Source organism: Sinohyriopsis cumingii, chromosome 7 (genome assembly GCF_028554795.1).
Source record: "Sinohyriopsis cumingii isolate HCF-2022 chromosome 7, ASM2855479v2, whole genome shotgun sequence".
NCBI classification, from domain to species: Eukaryota; Metazoa; Mollusca; class Bivalvia; order Unionida; family Unionidae; genus Sinohyriopsis; species Sinohyriopsis cumingii.
This window is the reverse complement of record NC_142967.1, coordinates 7,311,576-7,325,170: the sequence shown is the minus strand read 5'-3', so window position 1 is coordinate 7,325,170 and position 13,595 is coordinate 7,311,576. Positions and strand designations below refer to the sequence as shown.

The 13,595-nt window shown below is 38.2% G+C and overlaps 1 protein-coding gene across 1 annotated transcript in view; it reads left to right on the top strand.

The window, feature by feature from the left end:
* The first annotated feature begins 290 nt into the window (after positions 1 to 290).
* LOC149794696 (uncharacterized) overlaps positions 291 to 13,595 on the top strand; it is a 71,132-nt gene continuing 57,827 nt past the window's right edge. The window contains exon 1 of the mRNA XM_089964309.1: positions 291 to 322. Within this exon, the coding sequence (XP_089820435.1) occupies positions 306 to 322 (17 nt within the window). The 5' untranslated portion in view covers positions 291 to 305. The remainder of the gene's footprint in view (positions 323 to 13,595) is intronic.

Here is a 13,595-nt window from a genome sequence, read left to right as displayed (position 1 = left end):
TTATCAGTGTTAATGTGTCGTTCTAGTGTTATGTGGTTGTGTGTGAATGTACGTGTGTGGCAAGATAATTATAATTTTGACTGGATAAAATGTCAATACAGCAAGATGACTTTGTAGCTTATTCACGTTAATTTGCTACCATTATATTTTATTTTATATTTTATATAATCTTAGGATGTACAGTAAATTCCTCGCTTTGAACTGTATACATGAGCCTCTGATACACCGCTGTACCGCATAGTCGTTGTATTGTATGTATTCCGCTTCTGATGCTAGTGGTATCGCTTCCGTTGTTATGTGCTACCATGGATGATGTTAAAAGGTAAGCAGAAATTTTATCTTGTACATTGTTTTTGTTTCTTGTTTTGGTGGGTGGGTAGTTGAACATACAAAGTCTGAAAAATATAAAGATTCAGCAAAATAATAAAAAATGTAGTATAGAACGATAATATTAACGAGCAAATATTGAAGAACTGCATCATAAAATAGAGGATAGTTTCTTTCGCTACGTAAATACAGGCTCATCGCATGGTGTGATATATAAACGAGTGTTTGTGTGCGACAAGATTAAATATATCTGGTATTTACGCAGGAAAACAACATCTATTATGTACAATACTTTCTCCTGAATCGAAGCTTAGAAAAAGAAACTTAATTTTCAGTCCACCACCCCAACCACTATTTTCATAAATTCGCATCTCTTTTATTGGCTGATCATATAAATATATGTGACTTAGGATGACCCAATCTCCTGCAGTAAATTACATTTTTGATACTTTGTATTTCTTTTACTCTATCTGACCACAAAGGAGGTTTGATTCAGCAATACATCACAGCCGTTTCATCATTGTTGTCAGGGTAGCACAAGGGAATAATTTTATTGAGACGCGAACGGTGTCGAGTCGAATTCTTCAGCAGAAAATAATATCTTTGTATGAAAAGTAATGTAATTTCCATTTATTTGTTCTTTCTTCCAAAGTTTCCGTTTTCTTGCTGCAGATGTAACTTATATAGGCACACACAATCAAGCGTCGCGTGGCATGATGGGAAATCTTGTATTTTCAGATGTGAAAATATGCAGATGATGGGGGGGGGGGGGGGGGGCTCACCAGTTAATATGTACTTTGGAGAGAGTGACGTATGTAAGGTGAAGTAGTTCGCATTTAAAACATGCACAATGGAGAGAATGTTGGCATACCTATATGCTACATTAATGTAATGTGGATGATATTTCTTTGGATATTGTTCTTTTGGAAATTTTACATAATTGAAGCACACCGCTAACTAAAATGACTGCTCCCTTGTGTTAACAAATCAGCCTGAATTAGTCAAAAGTATACTATACACAGCAGCTATTAAAATAGGGAAAATGAATTTTGCCAGACTAGACAATACCAGCTTCTGAAAGTGCAATGAATGAATTGCCAAATATATAAAATGTAAAAAAAAAGTTATCGGCTCATTTTTATACAATTTACCTCTGAAGTTCAGGAAGTGAAAATGACCAAGTAGAGCTAGCACTTTTTTGAAAGATGCACATCTGAAGTAAGGCCAAGTAGTATAACCAGTGAGGAAAGCCGGGGAAATTCTTTTTCTTTAAAATCCTAACCCTTATGCAAAATACGAAACTGTAGAGCGCCACCTTGAGGCGAGCGAGTAACAACGGATATATTTCATCGAATGGGTAAATAATAAGTGTGCTTTTAATTAATTTTATGAGAAAGAATGCAGTCAAACGTCACAGACTAAAATGAATTACAATGCTGAGCAAAACAAGAAGGGAAATATTGACAAACAAACGTGTTCCCTTGTTGAATGAAAAATATATTAATAACGTAGTCATGCGGACGTATGCACAGGCTAATAATTGCACGGTATTTTTAAGTTTTCGCTGAATCTTAGAATTGGCCCCACGCATTGATGCTACATAAGCATCATTTAGTTACTAGTTTCAATGTATATGTGGTCTTTTTGGTCATTTCTCCATGTTATTTTTAACCCTTTGACTGCGGAAACTATACATTGCAGTTAATTTTAATTGATAGGGGGACACTATTTAAATTGTTATAATTTTAAATAGGTGAACCTATTGAAACTAATGCCACTTAAGCATAGAGTTTAATTTCCTTTTAGTTTCCACATCTTCACCAGAAAATGATAAAGTAGGAAACAATTGAAAACTATTTTGATACAACCCCTGTAAATGTACGTGTCAGCACATACACAGGTGTTTTGATACCATGGTGTTATCTGACCAATGACACAGTGGTCCCTGATGTTACGAATGAATAGAGGGGTCTTAAGAAAGCAAATGTGTATCTTTCGGACTTAGTTTTTGGGTGAAATTATGAAATTTAAAAAATTGCTTGCTCGAGTGGCAGTTGATTAACTATTTATACCTATTTATAACTACAGCAACTTATCTATGTTCAACTAACGGTTATAATTCATTGCAGTGTATAGTTTTTTTCTGTGCTCATATGACGTCGTATGGCCAAAAGCCAAGGTGTAATAACCATGAAGGACACATTTATATAAACATTAAAAGTCAGTTTTAGGTGTGAAAGGTGAAATACCTGGTTTGCTATAAGTTATCCTTGGGGCAGATCTGCGCATGACATTTGGCATGTACGAACTCAATGCATGACTTGTATACTATATTTTATTGACTTGTTTACACCATAGGGGAATAACCTGCAGGTATGAGATAGGGTTGTATTTTCAGACCATGAGACTAAATGACCACTAATAGTTTGTAACATTATCTATATAACCTTGTTTGATTACAAAAGCAAAACACAGAAATAACGGCGATGATTTATCTTTCATACAAAAATGGTTATTGTGTATGGTTACAAATAAATTTCATAAATACGCATTACAAAAAGGTTTGAACATGATACGTCTGTAATACTGCATTCTTTATATCCATTGAGCTGATCCGAACACTCATGTGTCAGAGTGGAAAGTTAAAAAAAAATTATCATAAAAGTATAAGTTCCAAATTTGTTGATCTTTAAAAACAAAGTTTTCAAATAAGATTTCTCGGAATAATAATTATGGAAGTACTCAGCTGCACTCAGTGGAAAATGTTATTTTAAGACATGAACCCACAACTCCTAAATACCCAAATTTAACAAAATCGCATATTGTATCATGTCATGAAACAGTGTGACCTCTAACATCCAATACTTACACAATATTTGAAAAAAAAAACGATAACAGCATCGTACGCTTCTAATTTTGTGTGTACCTCCCTTTTTGTAAAAATGAGACCGTTGAGTGACCAATCAGCCTTGCATTCGGGGCTATTTAACAAACTGGTCATAGGTGTTGTGTTGTCGCGTTATATTTGTCAGCTTAAATTAACTTATGGCCTCATCCCTGTTTTAGTCCGTAAATATGCAAGAGTGGATCCAGGAATATAGTGGGAAGATGGAAGGGGGCCTAAACAAGTAGTCACAGGTCTGTGAGATGTAATCCCTATTGGAATCCCTGGAGATCCTGCACTTTAAACGTTTCAAGGGCATGATTTTAACCACCCAGCCATAAAGGAAACTTACTCTTGAAACATTCGGCTCCTTTGCACTCATTAAAAAAAAATATTATTAGTTTTACTTATATTTACTGAAAATAAGTTGTCAGGATGTTAGTGCTTGCCTACATCGCCTCCTGATTTGGTGTATGGAGTATTACCTTAAATTGTTTTGTATCCTGATATTTATATATTTTTGCTTACTTAAACACACACACACACACACACACACACACACACACACACACAGAGGCACAAATATTCAGAAAACATTTTATACAAAGACCGGTTCAAAGAAACCCAGTTTTGTACGTTAAATTGACGTTTATATATTGTACAATTTTTTTTTCAATATTGTTGCACTTTATTGGCACACAGAAAAATTATGTATCTGTCGATCGTCTTTTAAAAAAAAATCACCTTCCAATAGTTGAGAATAGAGTTCACTTATTCTTAAGCTCAACCGTTCTGTTATGCACTTTGCCACATGTTTTCAACGTTATGTATGGTAAAACACAATGTTTATCAAAGTGAGATTTAGGATTTTTGATGTACAACGTGATCTATAGATAACATATTTTGTAAGCAAAATTAAGAAGTTAATAAGATCATTAAAATTGTTATTTCCTATTATAAAAAAAATTCGCTTCATAAGTTGAATTCATTCCATAAATAATTTCAGTACTTGAACAAATGCGTTAATACGCGCTTTTTCCTCTTTACAAAGTTGCATTTATCATTATCACTAAAATTAATATTTCTAAAAAAAAACTGGTTTATGGCAATATTTTTTTTTAAATTAAAATTAAAACTTTTAGGTTTGGTATCTTTTGTATAATTTTTTTTCCAAAGGAAATAATTGGTCAATTCATCGGCAACAATCGCAAACGCTAGCTGCTGGACCAAAGTTCATGTTTACCATTTGATTTTCCAGCTTAATTATCACCAGGTCTTTATGAATTTTTTTTTCTTACGCTAAGGAATGAAATTTTGTAGACAACTACATGAAATATTTAAACTTAACAAATTACAGTTCTCCTTTCCAGCTTCACTGATATCTTTGAGACGATTGCAAAGTACTGAAAGAATTATTAGTCTTAGTTTTTTGTTTTATTTCATCAAAGCTCAGTAAAGATCCTTGTGCATCAAAAAATTTCTTGAACGATGGTTCTGTTTTATAATTTTAAATTATCTGTATATCTTTAGACAAATATTCATCAACAGTAGAAGGTTCATACTTCTCATTGTGATAAAGCATAAATAACATCACGCCAAGTGTTCTCGATCATTTTGAACTTTCTTTCAATTCAATTTACTTAATTTAAATAACTGTGTACCTCCGAATTTTCAAAATATTTATTCAGAAATAAGTTTTTAGGATATTCCATCTTCGTTTACTAAAAGACCCCCTAGCTCAAGAAAATTTTATATAATTAGTGCAAGTAAATAGCATTTGGATCCCCTTTCCTTAAAAGAAGTGTCCCTTTCATCCCTCTCAGTTTTAGTGCTCCGAATGAACTGAACAAATAATGTATTCAGTTCATTTTCTACATGGGGTGAAGGATTTGGTAGAGCTGTAAACAGATGAACGAATTTAGGCCAAATCAGCGATTTTATGAAATCAGCGATGTTATCAAATCAGCGATGTTATCAAGGTAATTTTTCCATTAAGAGATACCTTTCTTCTGCTTCGCTATCTATGCATTTTCTTTACTTTATTCAACTTCAGTGAGTAATTAAATTATCATATCATACAAGTTCAAAGAGAAGTGTGCTGTCAGTAATCTAACATTAGACCTTGAAAGTTGATATGGATTTCTGGACATATTTTTTAATTTGAATTATTTAAAAAAATGTAAATAACTTCTAATTTAGAAATATTATATAATAGACCTTATATCAAGTCAGAATCATTCAATATCTGCACGGTTGTCTTGAACGACAAAGGAGAACCATATAATGATAGAAACAAGCATCAAGATGGTACTGCCCCTGATCTGAACTCTATTTATATAGATAGATAATGCTTGTAATACTTTCATTCGGTTTTAATTATAGTGCAAGAAGTTAAATTCCAATTATAATAAATTGGTTGCAAAACCGTTTCCATGGCGACAACTTCTCCTTATTAACAAACGGGGAATATTGTCATTATATTATTAATGTCACATCTGTTGTAATTTCTTGCTAAATATTTTGAACCAGTCACAAATGGATTCTCCAAAGTATGCAAATTACAGGACATCTTCCAAAATTTCAGAGTAGGCTGCTTCTTCAACGTTTATAAATAGGAAAAGACTAGATTTATTGTTTTTCTCAAGACCGCTCCGGGGCCTAGTGGTTAGAGCATTCGCCTCGGATGAGGGAGGTCGTGGGTTCGCACCCGCCCGAGTCATTTCAAAGGCTAATAAAATGGTACTTACAATTGCCTCGCTAGGCGCTCAGCATAAAGAGGTTAGTGTTAGGACTGGACAGCCTGGTATCAGGATAATGTTACTGAGTGGGACATCATGATACATGTCTCAGTGCTGGACATCACTATAAACTGCCATACTGCAGACACTGTAGCGATATGACTGAAACATTGTCAAAGCTACGTTCAGAATCCAAGTCTCTCTCTCTCTCTCTCTCTCTCTCTCTCTCTCTCTCTCTCTCTCTCTCACACACACACACACACACACACACACACACTTGTTTTTCCTCAAGACATTGCATCAGATCATACAAAATTCTTGTATTTTCAGCAGTAAACCACCATTTTAGAGACCTTTTTGACTATCGCTAAAGCTAAAAGTGCAGGACATTCTTCTGTCTATTTGCAGTCAGTTTCATTATACAGTTTGATTGGAAGATGTCCTGTCTTCGTCTTTTAGGGGGAATGCAAGTATCGATTCCCTGGAACTAAAAGTCTGAAGAGCTTGTGTGGTGTCGAAAGTAAATCTTCCAGATAAAAATGTATCTAGGAAATCATTTCCTATGAGGCACGATTCACAAGCGGGCGTTACGCTGTTTTTTGTCTTGCTTGTTATTATCCTTATGAATGCAACTTTGAAAGAAAGAAATACTGACTGATTCATACATATCACATCAATAAGCAAACCCAGTACATTCACCTCACCCAGTACATTCACACCACCCAGTACGTTCACCAAATCCAGTACGTTCACCCAACCTAGTACATTCACCCCACCATGTAAGCTTGACATTTGTCTGCATAGAGCAACCATAATGTTGGTCAAGTCACAGTGGGAATAAAATAAGACAAGATCGACAATAAAAAAGCCAATATCAAAAGAAAGGGGCTGGGGTTGGGAGAGGACGGGTTAAAGCCAATTTTAATTATGCATTATTTGCTCGTCGCTATTTCGTAGCTTTTACTTTTTCTTTTCGAAAAACATCATCCGTTCGATGTGAATACATCCTCCCACAGAGTGCAGAATTGTCAATCAGACACTGTCCACTCGTGAACCTTGCATGTCCTTGCACAGAATTGTAACCTTTTACAAAGGTGAAGATTACGCACAGACATCATAGTGACAACCTTGTGAAATAAAGTTAGACTTGCACTAATTGAAGTCATTGGGCCATTGATATACACTAAGTTTCCTAGCTAAAGAAAAAAGATAGCCATAACGGTCACAAAACCATCGAACCATCGAACTACTTGTCATCGTTTCTAGAAGAGTTAAAAAAATCAAAATAAGTCACTAAATGTTCTAAAGAACATCAAAGACTGCATTGATGAAGAAAATACACACAATATTGTCCACACACCATGGAATCTGTGCCTTGTAATTTCACATTATTCAATCGTGTTGTCTGGGCATTTCTTCTCATAAAGTCGATGATGTCGTCTTCCAAAGGCGGTAATCCATACGAATCAAAATATTCCACACAACCCTCTTTAGGGAAGTAGACGGCTACCCAGTGGGTTCCTGGGAGATGACTGTCGTCCGAGTTGATGACATAATCTTGATGGTCTTGAGATTTACGATGAGGAAGTTCATCTTTAGGACACACGACAGGATTCCAAAAAGCAGCGTAGAAACTGTTGTTCAAAAGGTAATAGAGTTCCCAGGTATCCATTTTTTTTGTTTTCTTGTTTTCTTTACAGGCAATGATAAGTCATCAATTCAATCTTGACTTTTTGCTTAAAAATCTCTAGCAAGTAACCTTTTCTTTGCTTTGTCTCCGCACTCTGAGCCAAGAGAGCTTCGAAGTGATGGATCTCCAGAGCAATCAGTGGAGGAGAGGAATGATCACGCAAGTCTCTATACCACTAATGCAACACTGCTTCTTCTGAGATGAGACCCCAAGCGTCTTCAGATACTCATCTAATTTTTCTTCTTGACTCAGCATCATACATTTTTCGTGTTGAATTTGACTGAGAAGATTGCTTTGACATCCATAGCAATCTTTCTTGATCAATACCGTAATTTTGTATGCCAGGTGTTTAACTAAACAGGATACTAAATGTTGTTCTTCTTCTGGCCAGTTGAACTTCATCAGTATGCCCCCTTTGTCTTCCGCCGCTTCCACGAATTCCTCCCATTCCATTTCTATAGATTCTCCACCATTCAAAGAGGGATTACAGTCTTCCATATATTCTAATATCTAGAATGACTTCTCTCAAACTGTTATCTGCTATGATTTCTTTGGTATTATCGAATTCGGCATACAAGAGGACGTTCACCGTCTCGGTTAGAGGTGTAGCAAACTGAAGTTCCACTCGAATCTGGCCGGATTTTATAGGGTGGAAATGTCCCTCGTGGCTGCCTTGGTCTGGAGTGAAATCAAAAGCCCACAAAGAGTACCCTCCTGCATAATTGTCGTACGATATTCCGTAACTGGTGTTGATCCCTAACTGTCCGATGGCTTCGTGCAGGGACAAGTACGGTCTCAAGTAAGTCTTCTTCTCGTCACTAAAGTCAGGTTCAAAGGGTCTGGTACAAAGGGTCTTGCCATCGCGACTGACTTCGATCTTGGACACGCTGTAGTGCTGAAACTTAAAATGATTGACAATGCTGGTACCGTTGAAAGCTGAATTGCTGACAATACCCATGATTAAATGCTTGGGTGACTGTCCTTGGAACAGATGATCTTCGATCTTGGATCGGACTCCAGTGGCAATGGTGAAAACTATCACTTCCACTCATCGTCTTGGCGCTCGTGTCTACTCAAAGTGTTACTGATGTCGTTTCCCACTTTAGGTAACACTTCCACACGCATGCAAAATTTGGCTTCTTCGATGATAGTTTTGTAATTGTCAGCATCAGCCATCAGATGAAAAGCGGCACTGCTAAAGTTTAGTCTCAGGCAGACATCCACAAAATTCAGCAAATATTTTTCATGTAACAACTTATCCAAATGCAAGCGATCTATCAGTTCTAAACTACGGCTAGCTTTGATCTTTCTATTAACGGTCTTAAAACCTCAAATTGTCGTCATCTTACTCGTTTAATCTGCTCTTCGTGTCAGGATTTCATACCACGCAGGCATCCAGATGGGTGTTATTGGCTTCTTTTCCGTACGTCAAGAGAATTTCCAGGATCGCTCGGTAAGGGTAAGTATCTATGCTACTGCTGATCAATTTGTTATTCAAGTACAAATCCGCTAAATTGTTAACGGGGGCTACATTATCCGTATCCTTTAGCTTGGAACCGTCCGTCGATGTGTCTTCCTCTTTTACTTTCGAGTACAAGTAACTGCTATTCAAATCGATGTAATCTTCTGACTGTCCTTTGATTTCATACTCGATGGGAGCTGATTTCGTCAAGGAGGAGATGAGATGAAATTTAACCCATTGGGATTCTTGCATCGTAATGATAGTGGGTGGAATGGTAAACAGATCCAGTTCTAACTTTTTCTGTATGTGTTTTTTAATAATCAAAATCGTGTAAGTCTCGGACGGTTCTTCTTTTCTTGGTCTTTCTAGCTCTATGGGTGTGAAGGTTTCTAGAAGGTTGTCTTTGTCGTCTCTTTGTGCCTTGTCCTTGCTATGGCGTCAATGAAGCAGGAATGCCTGGCTAGGTAGCGTCCAGGGCATTTATAGGAGTTTCTCGTCGGCCCCAAATCTCTTGACCAGTTTGAAGCAAGACATTTTTGCCTGCTCTCAAGACGATTCTTTGGGATTTTGTTTGTCGGTGATAACAATGTGGAGAAATTCTTCGTCGCGTGTGAACGCGGCATCTTTCAATGCGTGCAATCCTGGTGTCACCATTGGTTTCAACACGGGCACCACAGAACGAAACACTGATTTCAACATATCTCATAAACCATGTCCTCGCTGTTGAGCGACTCCTTGGTTCACTAGACGCATGACTTACAAGTTGTTCGAGAATCGTTTTCGAAAATGGAGTTACAGCGTGACTTTTCCTTTGGTGAATGCGATATTTCCCCGGATCACCTTTTATGGCAATGTTGATAGCATCAAAATACGACTTACTGACGGGAAAATAGTGAGAATGTACAAATTCGCGGTGAACGTGATATGTGTTTGCACCTTCCTCGTCAGAGTTCGTGGCAGAATCCACTTTTGAAAGGAATGACACGCAGCAACGGTACGGAGGTGTGTCCCACCACGTTCTACTCCACCACAGCGGAGTAAACAAAGATCAGATTTAATCCTTGGTTCAATTCCACCACGGTACCAAAATATTTTGCAAACTCCAGGTTGCTGAAAATGGTTGGTATATGTCTACCCTTGAACAAGTTGAGGTCTCTACCCAAAGATGTCATACAATTCAGGACAAAATCGAATACCTATCACTTTGTCCTATGAAAATTTGATCAGCAGGCGACGAACTATTTTATTGATTTCAAGGGTGACATGTTTTTTGTCCAATGCTCTGCCAAACAATACATTGAACCTGACAGCAATCACGTTCACCAGATGTTGACCGCTAAAAAAAATAGCCTGCACGAATATGGAACCCATAGGTGTAATATTTAAATTTGTCAATCGGAATCTGTCTTAGAGTCAGCTGCATTTACAACAGATGTGTGATTGTTCAAGTAATTTTGCACTAGTTATAAACTTCGACCTAAAATTTGTTTTGATGTTCACTTATGTTTAGGATTTGTGTAGGGTAAATGATTTCCACCAAAGCCACTTCCCAATGGGCTTCGAGATCCAGTTGGATGGCCTGAGGTAATTTGGCCGTGTAACACCAAAACGTATTTTTAGGAAACACCTCCATGGAACTGTCACTGGGTAACATTAAGTAAAATTGGTTATTGTTCTGCTGTCCGATGGGTCACTCGAACTGAGAGGAGTGTCTAAAAGAGGATTGCTGTTGTTGTAGTGTGACAGCTGGGAGGGTGACTGATGTTAAATGCAAGACCCCCGTTGTTCCGGTTCCGTTCGAGGAGTATTTCGGTAAAGGGTTGGGATGCAACCGCGCAGTAAAATGGTCCACAAGTGTTTGTCTACTTGTTGCAAACTCAAATTAGCAATGGCAACACCGATTACACAATACACCACAAAGATTTGCAGAGAAAGACGATTTGCGTTTTAGGCACACATTCTCTACACCACACTCACAAGGGTTGCTTTTGTCGATCTTGCAGAGAAGAACTGAGTAAAGTAGTGGTCACGGTTGTAGTGTCAGCTGAGGCTGTTTCTTTTTATTTTATAGTCGATGACTTGAGAAGCGTCGATCCAAGAATCAAAACTGGGAGAATATCCTTTCCAACGTACCTTGACTTTTTTGACACGATGTTTTCCCACTTTTCGGGTTCTTCTTTCGAGAATGCTTTCGATGTCGTGCACTTCGTCTTCTTTTTTGGTTACACGCTGTCACTCGGGCAAGTAAGACATTCCTTTTAACACTTCCCCGTTCATGTCTTCTAATTTTTAGACTGCAGGATGACGGCCACGCACTAGTCCAGTGACACGAAATAATTCAGTAGTAGAGTTGGGTAAGTAAACCTTTGTTGAAAATGCGTTTGCTGTTGCCAATGCGCACCCAATCTCCTGTTGCCAATCCTCCACCTTTCTTAGGGACATCCATCGTCGGGGACGTACCAAACAGGCGCTCGAAAACAGTCACTTCCTTATCGGGAGTCACTTGTTGTGGGCACATCCGATGTTCCGATGGTAAGATTGGTTGTACGCTTGGAACAGGTGTGATAAGACGTCGATGTACTTGAGAGTATGTTGATGTGTAAAATATGTCCACATCAGTTCTTTCAAGGTGCGTTGAAAACGTTCCACAATGCTGGCTATGGTTTCGGGATTGTTGGTGTTTGGAAAGCTTTGTATAGACATTCGATGCCTTGTCGGTTTGCCATCGAACGCTTTGTTTCAACACCAGTTTTAAGCTTCGCACTAACTCTTTGTTCGATTTGAAAGTCAATGGCAGAACCCAGAGTGATTTAGAGAAGACGTCGATGACACAAAATAAATAGTTGAAGCCACGATTGTAGGTGGCCAAATGAGACATCGGCGATGTAGGCTTGCCATTGATGATCAATGCCCTCCACTCGGGTGCAACATCTGTAAAATTTTCGTCGAATGGGCTTGTGTAAGGTGTACGTGGCTTGTTCTTGTAACCATCGTTGTACTTGAGGTAAACGGTGACTTTTCAGTTGAGTTTTGGTAGTAAATGCTGACCAACACCTCCACTTTTGTTAATAAGTCACCTACTTTTCAGTGATGCTACTCATTTTTTTCGTGTGATATTTTCTTGGATTGTAATGCTTTGCGTGTCCATCGAGTATTAAGTGCCAATGAAAAGGATGTCTGAACAGAGGTAATCGATTCTTGTTTCACTTCTGTCTTCATCTTATGTTTCTCTTCTGTGGAAGAAGAGGTGGCCATTATCTTTTTTATCCATCTAATTCTGGATGTAGGTGGTGTTGTTAACTTGCGTATTTTTTCTGGTGCAGTTTGAAATTCGTTTTCTTCTCCTTTTTCTGTATTGGTCGCTGGTAGTGACTTTTCATCAGGGTCTTAAAATCTTTCAGAGTCGGATAAGCTGTTTTGTCTAAAGCTTTCTGGTGAAAGAGTTACAATCGTCGCAACATTTGACCGTACCGTTGCTATTTTTGCGTTTTTGACAAATCGCTACGATCCATCAACGATTACAATTCATGTTGTAACTGGGACATCTCCGTCAAATGAAGATTGGGAAGTAAATGTCCGGTCCGTTGTTCTTGCCATCGATGGTATTCCATCCATCGTTTGTAAGGCAGTAAAGTCAGTTTTCGTCCTTCTATGGGACTTCAAAGGTCGCGTATGAGAACTTCCAGAGGTCGCTTTTATCTTCTTTGCCCTTTTTATCTTGGAAGCATGGGTAAAATACCTCTCAGGAGCCATAAGGCGGACCCTACTATTGCTTTTGCAAGAGGTGCTACCAGGAGTAAGAATCCAACGCGTTTGACAAACATCTTTTTCCTTTGACGGATGGGTTTTTTCTTTTGGGCCATTTGTCAAGGAATATGTTGATGTTTGGCAAAGCATTTTTACTGATGCGGAGACAAATGTATCGTGGGGGCCCCGAGTGGCCAAGTAGTCTAAAGCGCTCTCCGTTACGGATCACTGCTATCTCCCCTCTGTCTGCGCCGGTTCGAGTTTCGGATTCAGCCGATGTGGGTATGTGAGAAAGCTTGCCAGTAGCTTCTCTTGGGTCGGTGGTTCTTTCCGGGGTTTTCCCGGGTTCTTCCTCGACCATTAATCCTGGTCGCCATATATAACCTATCGTGTGCTGAAAAATGGCGTTAAACCCAACAACAACAACAAATGTATCGTGCTTATCAAAAAATTCAGAGAAGATTCGCTCACAATATCAATGACAGTTTTTTTGCATTGGTGGAGAAGCTTTAGACGGTACGGACAACATGTTCCCATGTTTGACTAAACCAGGATGCAGTCCTTTACTTTTCTTTCTTTTGGGGACTGGAGAAGGATGTTTTTGTGGGGGATAACATCTTTGTTTGTTTGTTTGTTGGTTGGTTGGTTGTTTCCGGGGCACTCACCAAAAATACGCTGATGTTGATGACTTGGCACACGCCCTTTTATCTTTTATTTTGGACTGTCGCTTCGTGAAAAAGGTGAATA